We start from the raw sequence: 14,477 nt of genomic DNA, 5'->3' as shown, positions 1-14,477 counted from the left end.
ACACAGATACACAGATACACAGCCAGAGAGCTAGAGAGCCAGAGAGCCAGAGTCAGCATCACAGACCGCCTTCAAAGCATGTTTTTGTTGATGTTTTTCCTTTTTTTTTGTGTGTTTGTGTGTATGTGAAAGATTTGAAACAAGAACAGAAAATAGAGACAGAACGAAACCAAAGACAGAACCAGAGATACGACTAGACAACCTTCAAATAACAAGCACAAACAAGTAAAAAAATCAGAGACAAAGACACCAAAACACCCAAATCAGAGAGAGGGAGGCAGATGTCGTCAAACACCAGAGATGCATGCACTGGACATCTTCAAATGCAATTTCTCTCTCTCTCTCTCTCACTGAAGTGTGTGTTCAGTGGAGAGAGCGTTGACGGCGCGTTGAGAGGCGGCGGCAAAAGGGCAGCGCGGGGTGGCGCGCTACGCTTGGAAGTTGTTGGCTGGTTGTTCTTGCTTGCGGTTGTGTGGTGTACACCCTCGACTGCATCAGAGCCGAGTCATCCCCAACCTCTCCTTACATCGTGCTGGTGGCTGGATCAACATGAAGGAGCCTCACCGGCTGGGCCCGATGATGGCCCTGCTCTTGGCCTGCGCCGCGCTGACGGCGGGTCAGTATTTGCAAGAGCCAGATCTGCGTGATTATCCACTTGCTGCAAAAAATGTGACCTACCTGGATGGTACCTGGAAGCTCCAGTCGGCTGCTGTCGGCATGTCCTTTACTGGCCAGGTATGTTTAAAATCGTGGGGTCACTTCGCGCGTGTGCAACCAAACGCCCGGCCACCGGCGACTCCAGTCCTTATAACGCTGCCCTCCTCAATACCCGTCAACGCACTTGGCCTTTCTTTGTATTACAGGTGCCCGGCGATCTTCTGACGGATCTGCAATTGGCTGGTGTCATTGGTGATCCATTGTACGAAGTGAATTTTCGCAACACGTCTCTCTGGAACGACTATGACTGGGAGTACTCGACTTCCTTTGAGCTGGCTGCCAAGCCAGAAGGTTCGCTTTTTCTGTCAGAAACACACCACCTTTTTGGATCGCAACATCTGGAGCACGATTTACCTTTTCCTCGCCCATGTTCACGCGCCACCGGCATGCCTGTGGTTCAGGTTCTCTCTTTCTGGTCTTGGACGGCGTTAAAATGGGTGCCGTGGTCAGCTTTAATGGCGAGCCCCTCGATCACCTCGTCGACCAGTTTTATCGTTACCAGTTTGACGTCACCTCATTGGCTGTTGTGGGCACCAACACCATCTCCATCGCCTTTGAGAACAACATTTTTGTCAACGGGTGCGCTTTTGCCCTTGCCTGCCAGACCAAAAGAAAGCACGCGCCATCTGCCAGAGAGAGCGGGGGGGGGGGGGGGGAGGGCCCACGCCCCCGCGTGTCTCATTAAGGTTAAATTGTTACAGGCGTTTCATGGGTTGCGCTGGTGGCTGGGACTGGGCGCCGTACACTGGCAACTGGGATACAGCCCATATGGCCAAGACATTTTCACGCGGCATTTGGAAAAGCGTCTACCTAGCCGAGGTGAGTTGACACTCTTCCTCCATCTCAGCTCAGAGCCAAGGCCGGCTGCCAGCACGCCGGCCGGTGCATGCAAACATTTACGCCCCCTTGCCTCACCACACAACCATTCCTGTTGCTGTTGTATTCTTTCTGGTTTGCAGTTGGAACCTGTGGCCATTACGCACTTTGTGCCCCACACTTTTTACAAGGGTGATTATCCTACCGAGCCCTTGGTAGAGCACCAACATGCAGGGTTTGAAGTCAAGACCCATGTCCACCTTCATTCTACCGCCCCTATTCAAGGAGTTGTCACTGTCGGCAGCGAGCTTGGCACCACCAGCCTCAACGTATCACTTCCTGGTGTACGTCCTCGATCTGTGGGTTGGCATCGAAGCACGAGCTGTGAGCTCTCAAACGTCTCATCTTGTGTCCGACTGCTTTTGCTCAAATGGTGACAGGGCGACTATATTGCCAACATTTCCTTTCAAGTGGCTGCCGAGGACATGCTTCTTTGGTGGCCCGCAGGCTATGGGCAGCAGGCTCTCTACACCGTGCGCGCCACGTTCACGCCTACGCAAGGCACCGCAGTTTCTACAACTCGCCGCATTGGCTTTCGGTACGCTTGTCACAGCAACAAAACGCAGCCACAGTCAGTATGCTCTGCCGATTCAGCGCATCGATCGCTTGCTTGCCATGTAGCATGTTTGCCTTGGTCACGGGCAATGATACCGATCCTGACTATGTGGCAAAGAATGCCAACGTGGACGGCACCGACGATCACGGTTAGTTGCCATGCAAGTTTGACGTTTGCACATCCGATCGTACTCACGGGCCGGAATCCTCCCTGACGCTCCATGGGGTTTCTTTCCGAACACAGGCATGTACTTTCGCGTCAATGGCCTCATCATCTTCTCCCGCGGTGCCAACATGATCCCCATGGAAAACCTGGAGGTGCGGCTTGCTTTTGAGTTGTCATGTGAACTCTTTTTCGCTCTCAATTTCACAGGCACGGGTAACTGCTAGGGTCGCATGTCTGCCGAGGCCCACCGTCAAATCGTTCGCAATGCGCATGACGGTGGCATGAACACGCTTCGCGTTTGGGGAGGTGGCATCTTCCTCCCTGATGCGTGGTACGAAGAGTGCGACAAGCTGGGTATGATTGTCTACCACGACATGGCTGTAAGTTACTGGCTTCCGATAACTTCCGACGTTTAATCTTGTTTGTTGTTGTTGTTGTTGTTGTTGTTGTTGTTGTTGTTGTTTTTCATTTCTACCTTCCTCATTGGGATACTCCTCTTGGCACCTCATAACTGCCCCCTTGTTTACTTGCCCTGCGTTTCCAAAGTATGCCCAGCGCGGTCACGCTCCAACTCAGGATGCTGTCCAGGACGCCGAGCTCCGCCATCAAATCCGCCGTCTCTCCCACCATCCGAGTATCTGCATTTGGGATGGATGCAATGAGTGCCAAGTTGTGATCGGCAGTGACACCGGTCAGTGCCGTTTGCCATGTCGCTCATTTCTTTAGCACAAGACGACGTAAACTCAAGGGACCCCCCCCCGGCATTTTTTAGGTATCTATGCAACCTTTGTCATGACACTTGTGGCAGAAGAAGATGGGAGCCGTGTTGTTTGGCCCTCGTGTCCTGCTGACGGCTGGAAGTCTGGTGTCAACCGCTTGACTGGTGGGTATAAGTCGAGATGCAAAGCCGCCCCAAAAGCAATTGCAATCCTGCTCCCGCATAGCTGGCAATCTGATGCGCTGCGTGTTCGAGTAGCCGCTCCCAATGGTCAGCCCTTGATCACGGTGGTGCATGAGAAGGCTGAAGCTCCCGTGGCTGCTCCCGATGATCACTGCGATTATCAACAAAATATTGACTTTGATGCTGGCTCTTCTTGGATCTCAAAGGCCATGTCCTCTGACAACGTTACGGTAAGCCCCTCTTTTTTCCACACTTGCGCCTCTGAGCTTTGAAGCAAATCATTGCCTTAATGATCTGCCCCTCTCATCTCCTTTGTTGTGTGTTCTTTTTTGGCGGATCCCAGGCTGAATGCTGCGAATTCTGCCGCAACACCACAAGCTGCAAGGCCTCCATCTTGAGCTCTGGCATCTGCTATCTCAAGAACAATACTGCAACACCTTCCTACGCGTGAGCCAATGCTCCACATCTCCACCCCACCCCCCACCCCCCGCCTTTTGTCCAATCCTTTCTGTGCCCCTGTGTATTGACAACATGCTTGCACGCTCTAGACCCAACCGCATAGCCTGCTGGCCCAAACCACACGGTCCCCTGCCTCCCGTACCACCAGAACCGCACACGTTTGAGACGCACGGCCCGTATCAGCACGTATGTGGCATGTGTATGGGTCACCGACGGACTCTGTGACAGCACATGATCTTGCGCTTACATTACTTCAAACTTGCCTCGGTGCCATAGGGTTCTGGCTTTCCTTCTGTCAATGGCGGCAATGGATACGATCCCTTTTCAGCCAACATTCCCACCACCTTTACCAAGACAGCTGTTAGTGTTTCCGAACCTAGAGTCGCGTTTGTGGCATTGACATGACTCTGCTGCAGTTCATCAAATCTCACCTTTGGCGTTCTTGCGTGCTACTTTTTGCTAGACTGGCCCGGCCTTGGAGAATGTTTTTGCGTCAGAGTTTGGCTGTGTGGTCATGTCTTCGTTCGAGTCGATGAGCGCAACGCTCGCCCCAGAGCATTGGGGCCTGCACGGCAACGCTTCGGCCGACTCGTGCAACAGTGCGTCAAGAGATGAACTTTTGGCAGCACTCTTGCTGTGGCATTTTCCCTGCCCGTTTCTCACTGGAGTTCCTATCCTGCTGGCTGTGCTCGAGCGCAGGTGGATTTGAGAAGCAATGTGATGGCGACAATGTGATGGCCCAACGCAACTATCCTTGCGACAGTTTGATCTATGTGCGTGTACTTACAGCACTCCCTCTAGTATTGTGCTTACCTCGCAAAGCAAACAGCCTCGTGGCGGGCTCGTTGCCTTTGGCCGATCCTTTAACGCACCCACGCTGTGCATCAATCTCAATGGCAGACCTATTTTGGTACCAAGCAAAACTTGGACGATGCTGGTAGCGAGGCTTTCAAGCGTCAGCTGTATCAGGTTTGTGCGCAGCTTGCATCAAGCCTTTATCACCACCGGCATGCACGCACTGGGAAGAATAGCATTGCGCTTGGCTGCACGACGCTTACAGAGTTGTCACTGTGACGCATTTCACAGTGTATGATCAGCCAAGCGCTGGAGATGAAGAGCAACATCGAGACACGACGTGCCAGCAACCAGTTTGGTGTGCTGACGTGGCAGCTCAACGAGATCTGGCCCACGGGTGGCTGGGGTAGCCTTGAGTACGGTTCAGCTGTTTACGGCCAGGTGGTCGGAGGGCGCTGGAAGCCCCTTCATTACTTGATGAAAAAGTCAATCTACACCGACGTCATGGCCACCTGCGCGCACGGTGGTGTGTGCTACGTCAAAAATGATAGCCCTTACACCTTTAATGGCCGGGTTGAAGTATCTACCATTCGCTTTGCAGATGGCCACAGCTCTGTGTGGCAAGTCGAGCGCGTCAACATGGCGCGGGGTGCCGGCGTTACCGAATGGTTCACTCTGGAAAACTTCAACGCAAACAACTTCAACGGCTCGCAAGCCATGTTGCGAGCCGTGGTCACGTCTGATGAGGGCCAAGTCATGTCCGACAACTTTATTCCGTGGGCTACCCCCGAATTCATGGATGTGCCGGCCGCCAGCATCGATGCGTCGGTGGCAACCAAGGCCAATGCGGATGGCACCGTGAACATCACGTTGTCAACCAAGAGCCCAGCCTTCTACGTGGTCCTCACCACCCGGGCTCAAGGCCGTTTCAGCGACAACGCCTTTTATCTCGCACCTGGCACCACGGTGCGTTCATATCGACCAGCAACACCACTTGGTGGTCACGTCGCTCGAAAGCTCACATGGCTGTGCTCGGGTTGCGGCAATTCTTTTTTTTTTTCTTAGGTTGTTCAATTCTACCCGTTTGCCGGCTTCAGTGTGGATGAGCTCAAATCTTCGCTGCGAGTCGAACACTTGGCAGAGTATCAGTAAATCTGAACGTCGTTTGCTTCTTGGTGCATGAGCTTGTGCTAGACAAGGTCCATTTTTGTGATTTTTGTTGTTTTGCATGTGATCAGTCAGTGAATTCAAATGTCGCGACTCGAACAGACTCCACATAATCAGTGAAGAAGAGAACAAAAGGAGGGAAATCAGAGACGAGCAGCAAATGTAAAAACATCCCGGTCGACCAAGACAATCCAAGACGGGGCATCGATTCGAATGATCACTTTGTCGCAGACAAAAGACATCAAGGATTTCGGAAACACGGAAGACACAAAGTTCTGCTCGCCACTGGCAAATGAACAAGAGGCCGATTTGAACCAAGCACAGCTTCGGCTTACGTGGCCAAACTAGCTGCCAGGGCGTCTTGGAGATCATCCTCAACCACGCTCAAACGAAGGTCGCGGTAGGGATGGCGCACCGGGTTCTCAGGACCCATGGTTCCGCGCCGATGATGTGGAGTCATGTTGATGACCTCGGCCAACACTTCTCGCATTTTCTCGATGCAATAGTCGTTGGCCTCTTCAATGTCTACTCCAGCACGCGGCAGGCTGAGAAAGCCATGGGGAACGCTGTTGAAGACTCGTAAATGGACCGGACATCCAAGGTCACGCAGGCGTCGAGCAAACATGATGCTATCATCAAGCAATGGATCCAGCCCTGCTGCGAGTAGATACATGGGTGGAAGACTGGCAGGCGCATGCAGCGATGATGAGGCTCGTGAATAGGCACAAGGGTCGGTTGGAAGGGTTAGTTGGAAGGCTTGATAAAAACAAAAATTATAAAAAAAAAGGAAGAACGAAGAACGAAGAGCGAGTTGGGTGCGCACCGTTGCAGCAAAGCGTCGCTCGCGACAAGAGGACTGAGAAAAGGGTCGGTGGTGTCAAAGGTGGTTGCCTCATGACCCGTGTAGGCCTCCAAACAGCTGCGCAGCACCCCTTCAGGTAATAGAGGGTCCATGACGCTCAAGAGGCGAGACGGGGACAGATGAAACCGTGTCTCGAGGGCTGGATAGATGGCAAAGACGGCATCCGGGAGACGAAAGTCCTCCACAATGCACCGCAGTGCAAGCGCGGTGACGAGATTGCCTCCGGCCGAGTCGCCCACCACAATGACGCGCTCGGCCGTCGACCCAAGACGGGTGGCATGGGTGATGGCCCAGCGGTAGGCGTAAACCACTTCTTGCAACGCCCTATGGTCGAGGAAAGGTGAAGGAATACAAAGGTGAATGTAAAGAAACAATTCAAAAAGGCGCGTGCCAAAAAAAAAAATAAATAAAAAATAAATAAAATATCAAAGGACAAGAGCAGAGATTGGCCGAATTAGCTGTGGGGAGACAAGCCGCGAAGAAAAACGTCATGTAACGCGCGCTGAGAACAATCGTACGTGGGATAGCGATGCTCGGGGGCAAGAGAGTAGTCGATCGAAAGAATGGGCGTGCGCAGGACTTTGGCCCAGCGGCGTAGGTACATCTCGTGGGACTGCGAGGATTGAGCGACAAATCCACCGCCATGGCAGTGAATAATCAAGCCACGGGCGGTCGGTGCACCACGACTGCGGCTGCTGTTGATGTCTTCGTTATAAATCTGGTGCTGGATACCCAAATGAGAGAGGAGCCGCACCGAGACTGTGGTGGCATCAAACCCATCTCCGGTCATCTGGTTCAAAATCCATGTGTCATTGTCTTCAATGAAGCGATCAAGCCCGGGGGGCAGAGCCAATGGCCGGGGATGGGGCTGCTTGATGTGATGAGGTGAGGCTGCCTGGGGGTCGTGGATAGGTGGAGGTGGCAGCTTGGCGTGGCGTGTACCGGTGCTGCTGGCTGCTTCGGCAAAGCCTGCAGCCTCACGCAACGACTCGAGCGCGGAGGGCGACGGGGTAGCTTTAGCTGTGGCATCCTGGGTGGAAATCAGGACCCAGGCGCCGGTGCCTCGCTCAATGACGTCTGACGTCTGCACGCGGAGCATCTGAGAGCCACTGTAGACCACGTCTCCTTCGTGGGGAACATACATGCGCCCCTTGCTAATCTCCCCCGGCTGGCTCGGAACATTAATGGTGGCTGACGCTTCGGCAAAAATACCGGCGTCCAGGTCCAAACTCTCAACAAGGGCAAAGTTTTCATCTGTAACGATGCGCTCCAGTTCCTCCTCTCGCACAGGAATTTGAAACGTATGGTTCACCTGCACCATTTGCAAACCACAAACACAGAAGGAAAAGAAAGAAGGTCATATCACCAACAGCAACATATTGAGAAGGGCGAGGGGGCCGGGTTGGATGGGTTGGTGCAAGAAGCAAGCATAGCGCCTGCAGGCGGTTAGCCCACTAACGGTAAGAGCGGGACCCACAACCTTGCCCCAATGTCGAGCCAAGGTAGTGTCAAGTAGGCCCCAAAACTGCTTGGTAAAGGACGCATTGGCCGGGCTCGTGTACTCAATAAAGCGTTTAGCCATCTCATTGGGTCTGATCATGAAGGGAATACCAGCGCAAAGACACACGTTGAGAACCAGATGGACCGATTGGCCGCGACGGGACAAAGAAAGCACAATCCGCTCAGATGGCAGGGCCACGTACTTGGTCCAGTAGTGAACACCGCTGGCCAGCGAAGAGATAAAGGCGCCGGTGGACGTGCGGGAACGGTTGCCATGGCTGTATGAGACAAGCGCCAGTCCAATGGTCTAGATAATTTGGATGGTCGACAGCCAGAGGACACTTAATCTATGAGCGCGTGGCAAACGTCGGCGCGAGAGGCGGATCGCAGACTTGCACGATGAAAACCAAAAGGCCTCTGTTCACGAGAAAGCACTTGAACGCACTTGCAAGACTTGTTGCACTTCTGAAGGGTAGTAGAACCCAAAATAGCGACCGTAGAAGCATTCCCGTTGGCTCGACTCAAGTTCGCGCAGGATGTTGGCGCGCAGCGGATCCTATAGAACATGTCGCGCCAGTTAAGATGTGATTGTGCTGGAGTGAGGTTGCATATTCGGCGAATCAGACTCAAAGTAGGCCACGCGAGTCAAACCTCTGTCAAGTCCAGGAATAAAGAGCCTTTGGTTTTTTCAGCCAGCCGTGCAGCGTACGAGTAGACCCTCATCAGGGTTTTGAACATTTTGACGCCAAACTCGTCAAAGCGAGCAGCGGTAAGGCTGATGACGCTGGCTCGTTCGGAGCTGGCAAGATAGTCTTGCAACCAGGCTTGCAAGGTGTCGATAGCACGTTCCAAAACACGAAGCAGGCTACGATAGCCGTTGGCACAGCAGGCCAAGCTGTAGTCGTTTTCAATGGCGGCCTGGATGACGATGGGCATCTCGTGGAGGAGGACGTGGAGGTTGCCAAGAATGTTTTGAATGGCCAAGAAGAGCGTGGTGAGGTTTTGTTGGATGCTTTCGCTATCAATGCTTCCTCGCTTGGCCGCTTGAGGCGAGATGGGTGAGTTGAGACGCCGGCCGAGGGTCTCAGCGGCATTCTGAAGGTTGGATTGCAGCTGAGTGGCGTGGTGCAACAGCTTGTTGAGGGCGTGGTCGCTCTCATGCTGGTATTGGATTATACGCTGCGCCTCGGCCACGCCGGTGCGCAGGGCCAACGTTACGGTCAAGGCTGCGACGCTTTCGGCCGGAGGCGGTGTTGGGGCCCGGGGCTGATCTGCAGCCGCGGCCGAAACAGAGGTGCGTGGAGACACGGGTTCATAGTCGTGTGCCACAGCTAGCAGGGCACTCGTCGTGTCCTCCAGTTCATCTGCGCTGAAAGGCCTGCCATCTGCGGCGTGGGCCTGGGGTGTGCTCTCATGACTCGTGATGCTCGGGGCGACCGCGCCAGGCTCTGCAATGGCTTGGCCATTAGGCAACAGAAAAAAGAACTCCTCTGCATCCCCATCAGGTTCCTTGGACAAGTTCCCATTGGAACCCTTCGCGGCAGACCGCTTGCTTCTTCGGCGTTCACGGCGGCTTTGCCGCCGTGCCTTGTGCGAGTCCTCGGGTGCATTTGCCACCCCATCGTTTGGGTCCATGCTCACGATGGGTGATGGCGGCAATTCACATGCAAATCACTGCCTCCCAAAGCAATCGAGACCACGACTGCCAACGCACCACTGTAACCAAAAAAAGAAATGCAACCGCTGCCTCTTGCCATCAAGACTCTGGGCATGAGTACGCCACCCGTTCAGCTCCAACAGCGCGCGCGCAGCGACAGATTCAAAAAAAAAAATCAAAAATCAGCCGACGGAGCAGAAAGGAAGAAAAAAAAGAGAGAGAGAGAGACGGAGAGGGATGAGACAGTCCGGTTCAGAGACAGGGGTTGATTGTGGAAAATTCCGAGAGATGGTGTCTGAAGACCTTGACAAAGCCACAGCAGAATGTCAGTCGGAATAGAGATAGACGCCGAGATGATCAACAAAGTCAGAGATGAACGCAGAAGATGGCTCTGACTCAGAGACGAGAACAGGGCCAAAAAAGGTTGACGTTACGTGTGCAACAACAAAAGACAAAATGTCAGATAAAAAATGAAACGGTTATCGTCACTGCATTCATCTTCGGCGTCATTTCCCTTGTCGACAGATCGCGACGGCAAACGGCAGTGGCAGCGGCAGTGGCCATTGTGGTCGTGGCGGCGGCGGCGTCAGTAGGGGGAAGTGAGGCACTTTTCATTTTCTTGTGATATTTTCGAGGTGGTCTTAGAGCCCATAGGGTACGGGGTTGAGTTGAGGTGGTCAGGGCAGTCTTTCTCCGGAACGCGCTCCGTTGGCGCAGCAACGCCGAGATGGAGGAGGTATGTGGCATGCTGTGCGCCGCCAGCTCTGGCCTACTGGGAAGACTGTTGCCTTGACCATACGCGTGGGCCTCTCCTGTAGATTGATCTCAAAGCCTACATCAAGGATCATCCACGCTTCTTGCGATCGCTGACGCAACATGAAAGCCAAGTGCAGCCGTACGACGCCTGGCTCGATTCGCTAGCGACAAGCTGTGCAGATGCTCATGCGGCCTGGAAGAGTACGTCTGAGCCCGGCTGACATCAGATTACCCGGCCTGTGAATCTGGCTTTTACGCATCTAACCTCTCTTCTCTGTCCTTGAGCTCATGCAGCCTACCAGCAATCCATGGAGGCTGTTTGTGATTTGATCAACAACATGCCACAGCCGGCGGCCTCCATAACGGCCCGCGAACAGCTCCTGGATGAAGCCCCAGAAGCCTACACCAGCATTCTCAAAATGGGATTGAATGTACAGGATGTGGCTGCCTCAGGATTGCGAGACATGCAGCGCAATATTGGTCGCTTCCGATCCTCCTGCCTGGCTCAGATCCAGGTGAAGAGCTTGCACGCCATCACCGTTTGTTCAGCCTCGCCTCGTGGGCAACTTCATTCCATGCTCTTGCTCTGATGGAATCTCCTGTTTTTGGCACATAGCGTTTGAGCACGGAAACGCAGGAAACTCGTCAACGCCTCGAATCAGCGGAGGATACGCATGCCAATACTTACAAGCCCAAGGAAGACGAGGAGGAGATGGAGAAGGTACATCTGATGTCGAACCGCTCAGATAGCTCTGCTGGCACGAGTCACATGTGATTGTAACCGACAACGGATGGGCATCGGCTTCACTTGCTCGTTGTGCTGTGGTGCGTGCTCAGCGCGAGAATGAGCTGACATACCTTGGTAAAGCTGCACTAGCCAGTAGCGTGGCCCATGCCACTGGTCTCAACAGCCTGGTGCAAATGCGTCGCATCTTTTTGGCCGATGAGGTAGATCAATGAGAGCCAGTCTTGCCTTGCTTGGCCGCTCTGTTGAGACCCATGTTTTGTTAGATAGCGCACAACACACACATGTACCCCTGCGCCGCTTAGTTAGATCGCCTTGTGGAAGGGTACCAAGACTATTGGGACAAGGTATGAGTGCATGGTGCGCTTCAATAGGCCGGATTCCTGTTGCAGAGTTTACCGGCGCTCCGCATTCAACCCACACACCATGTCTATGCAGTGTCATTACCATCGTGACGCGGTGGCCTCACAATTGGAGCAGCTCAGCGAAGGCATTGCTTCCATGCACGAAAGCGTCAAAGCCAAGGACGCCTTGCGGCCCCTCATTGCCAAGCAGGTTGGTGTTCCCTCCACACTTTCTGCCCATGTCACTGATGGAATGTTGACGCCCGTGAATCATGTCGCCTCACCCGACACCATTTCCTTGCCGTGCCTAGCTTCACAACTCTATCTACGGGCCTCAGAATGCAGATGAGGTTACCAGTGGTGTTCACGGTGGCTATTTGTTCGTGTTTGGCAAAGATCTCGGTGTCAAAAGTAGTTCCAAGTGGATCCGCGTCTGGGCAAAATTCTCGCCCAGCACCCGCAGCCTCACACTTTTTGACCCAAACACACTCGACGAGGTGGGTCCATTTCATGGTCCAATGTTGGGCACCGCTTCACAGGCATACAGGTGATACATGGACATACATGGACATACATGTCTCTGATGAGCTTTCACCACCGTTTTTCCAGTTGAAACATGTTGCCGTCCGAACTTGCGTGCAAGAGGCCAGCGACGAGATCAAGCGTCACAACTGTCTTCGTATTGTCTGTGCTAGCGAGGAGGACAACATTCTCATTCAAGTACGCCGTCCGCCCCGCCACGGAGACTCGGCAAGGTTCTGCGTGCCAGCTCACTCGACTGCGATTGCATAGACGCCAACACCGCAAGCACGAACTAAATGGGCGCTTGTACTGGGTGGTGCTTCTCCCGTCAAGACTGTTCGCATTCGTCGAGGCACCCGCGCCAAGAAGTTGGGCTGACCCCGCCCCTCGGATGTGCATCTTTAACGTGTCAATCTGGCCCCTGCTGAAGCCTGTCCCTCCTCTAATCTCCCCCAAATGACGCGTTACATAGGGACAAGTCCATGCTCGACCCAGAAGCAGTTGCCTTCTTGCAGCGAGCCATCCGTGTCCTAGAGATCAAAGGTCTCGCTGAAGAAGGCCTGTATCGGTGAGGCTGTGCCTGCAATCAGGGATCATCTGCAAACAAACCTGCCTTGCAGTTTGTTTGCATGTCCTGCTCACGCATAAATTGCTGTTTCTCGTTCAATGTATTGGCGCGGGGGTAAATTTTGCATGCAGTGAGCCGGGCGATGCAAATGTCGTGCGCGCCTTGGTGGCTATGATTAAGAAAAAGGATGTTGCCAAACAGAAAACAGCTTTGGAAAAAGCCGACCACAAGGATCTTTGCTCAGCCATTAAGCAAATCTGCAAGGATATGCAACCACCCATCATTGACAACCCAACTGTCAAGAAGCTGTTGCGCACCATTGGTGAGGCTCAGAGGCCCCCGCTTGTGGAGTAACAGCCAGGCGTTTGATTTGAATTTGAGTGATGACCCATTCATTCATCTACTGCATCTGCGCCCTCTTTGCTACAATTTGGTGATATCGTCCGTTGGGTGCTCGCAGATTCGCCCGAGCCTTCGCGAATGACCGAAACCAAGGCCATTTTGGCTCACTTGCCAACAGATAACCGTGCCGTTTTACAAGTGTTGTTAACCCATTTTCATCGGTAAGGTGCCTCGTTACTGGAGCGATTGTTCACATTGAAGCAGAATGGGGAAACTAGGAGTCCTCCGTTGAACTTCGCCGTCCTCCGCTGACCTCACCAATCCTCTTCTGATCTTGCTCGCAGCGTGCATTTACGAAGTGCCCAAAACCGCATGTCTGCGGCAGCACTGTCCATCTCACTGGCACCCAGCCTCCTGCCTGAAAATGACCCGACATTCCTTGCCTTGCAACACGAAAAGTTTGCTGCTGTCGGTGCGTGTGAAACAACGATTGAGAAAAACCTTGTGTGCTGCATTGTCCTGCTGTTGGCGCATCTCATATGTTTCATATGCTGCATTCATTAGGAGAGTATCTCATCAAACACGTGGGTTCGCTGTTCAACACGGTGGTTGTTGATCTGAACGAGCCCACGGCAAACGGCATGCCTGCCGCAGCCACCATTGCACCGCCAGTTGAACCCAGACCCACGTCAACAACCCAAACCCCTGTGTCAGATCCCGGTGACCACATGTACGAGGCCCCCCTCGAACGCGTCGCAACACGCGGCGATCATCAGGCGCATCGCCCTCTGGTGCAGGAGCTCCTGTACGATGACGATCCACTGCAGGACATGACATCACAGGCTGCGCCTTTGGCCGAAGCTGTGAATGATCTCAGCTTGGAAGATGGGGCATATGGTCGAGTACAGTCACTCGCACCGCTGCGAACAAACTCCCGGTCGCGAGCTTCCATGCGCAAACGCATCGTCTCCATGGTGGAGGCAGACTTTACATATCGCGGTGACTCCGTGCGCCTGCTAGATGATATGCCATTGCCTGACTTACCCGAGCCGAGTGCCAACTCTTCTGAGCCAGGTTCCACGGCATCGGATCCAAACACGCCCACGCCATCAATGTCTTTCAGCCCCCGACGCCTGAGCTTGGAGCCGGGCAATGCCAGTCTGGTGCTCGCTAGCTTGGATGAAGCAGACGAATTCGAGGGCTTCGGGGTGATAGACGACTACGATCGGTTGCCACCCGCTCGAAACCAACAAAGTCGCGCTTAGATGCATATGCCAGCCTGAAATGATGCTAGTTGTTGACTACGCTCTGTTCACAAAGCCTTGTTTTTAATTGACGTGAAGAACATATGCGGCTCCCATCAACCATTATTGCTGGATGGTTCGCTGCGTCAAAAGACGACGTACGACGGGAGACAGTGGGTTCTGACGGATGCTGCGTGCGCCAAGGGTAAACTAGTAGCAGATGGGGAACGTCCACAGTGACACGCACGCGCAACATTTGATTCATGACCCAACTCTACTTTTTAAAGCCCAGATGGACTTC

General features: G+C 53.6%; 3 protein-coding genes across 3 annotated transcripts; 2 read left to right on the top strand and 1 right to left on the bottom strand.

Moving 5' to 3' along the window:
- Positions 1 to 549: 549 nt before the first annotated feature.
- On the top strand, positions 550 to 5,534 carry MONBRDRAFT_25837 (uncharacterized protein; the record flags this gene model as incomplete). Its single annotated transcript, XM_001746223.1, has 19 exons — positions 550 to 735; positions 864 to 1,008; positions 1,119 to 1,296; positions 1,419 to 1,536; positions 1,677 to 1,748; positions 1,974 to 2,131; positions 2,215 to 2,297; positions 2,393 to 2,466; positions 2,539 to 2,694; positions 2,861 to 3,005; positions 3,087 to 3,197; positions 3,291 to 3,445; positions 3,559 to 3,662; positions 3,764 to 3,860; positions 3,951 to 4,034; positions 4,138 to 4,273; positions 4,374 to 4,447; positions 4,575 to 4,643; positions 4,761 to 5,534. 19 exons carry the CDS (start codon positions 550 to 552, stop codon positions 5,532 to 5,534), a joined length of 2,919 nt encoding a protein of 972 aa, XP_001746275.1.
- Positions 5,535 to 5,967: 433 nt separating this feature from the next.
- MONBRDRAFT_25836 (uncharacterized protein) lies at positions 5,968 to 9,633 on the bottom strand (the record flags this gene model as incomplete). The annotated part of the gene is made up of 7 exons (XM_001746087.1): positions 5,968 to 6,319; positions 6,460 to 6,822; positions 7,017 to 7,810; positions 7,958 to 8,090; positions 8,202 to 8,305; positions 8,444 to 8,554; positions 8,650 to 9,633. 7 exons carry the CDS (start codon positions 9,631 to 9,633, stop codon positions 5,968 to 5,970), a joined length of 2,841 nt encoding a protein of 946 aa, XP_001746139.1.
- A 550-nt stretch (positions 9,634 to 10,183) lies between these two features.
- On the top strand, positions 10,184 to 14,197 carry MONBRDRAFT_32600 (uncharacterized protein; the record flags this gene model as incomplete). The annotated part of the gene is made up of 14 exons (XM_001746222.1): positions 10,184 to 10,391; positions 10,474 to 10,612; positions 10,706 to 10,926; positions 11,028 to 11,132; positions 11,249 to 11,359; positions 11,462 to 11,503; positions 11,595 to 11,711; positions 11,812 to 11,997; positions 12,110 to 12,220; positions 12,293 to 12,590; positions 12,722 to 12,912; positions 13,051 to 13,153; positions 13,277 to 13,404; positions 13,497 to 14,197. Exons 10-14 carry the CDS (start codon positions 12,505 to 12,507, stop codon positions 14,195 to 14,197), a joined length of 1,209 nt encoding a protein of 402 aa, XP_001746274.1. The 5' UTR covers positions 10,184 to 10,391; positions 10,474 to 10,612; positions 10,706 to 10,926; positions 11,028 to 11,132; positions 11,249 to 11,359; positions 11,462 to 11,503; positions 11,595 to 11,711; positions 11,812 to 11,997; positions 12,110 to 12,220; positions 12,293 to 12,504.
- Between the last annotated feature and the right edge of the window lie 280 nt (positions 14,198 to 14,477).

Source organism: Monosiga brevicollis, genomic scaffold (assembly GCF_000002865.3).
Source record: "Monosiga brevicollis MX1 MONBRscaffold_11 genomic scaffold, whole genome shotgun sequence".
Taxonomy (NCBI): domain Eukaryota; class Choanoflagellata; order Craspedida; family Salpingoecidae; genus Monosiga; species Monosiga brevicollis.
Note: the sequence above shows the minus strand (reverse complement) of the source record. Positions and strands in the feature narration are given on the sequence as shown.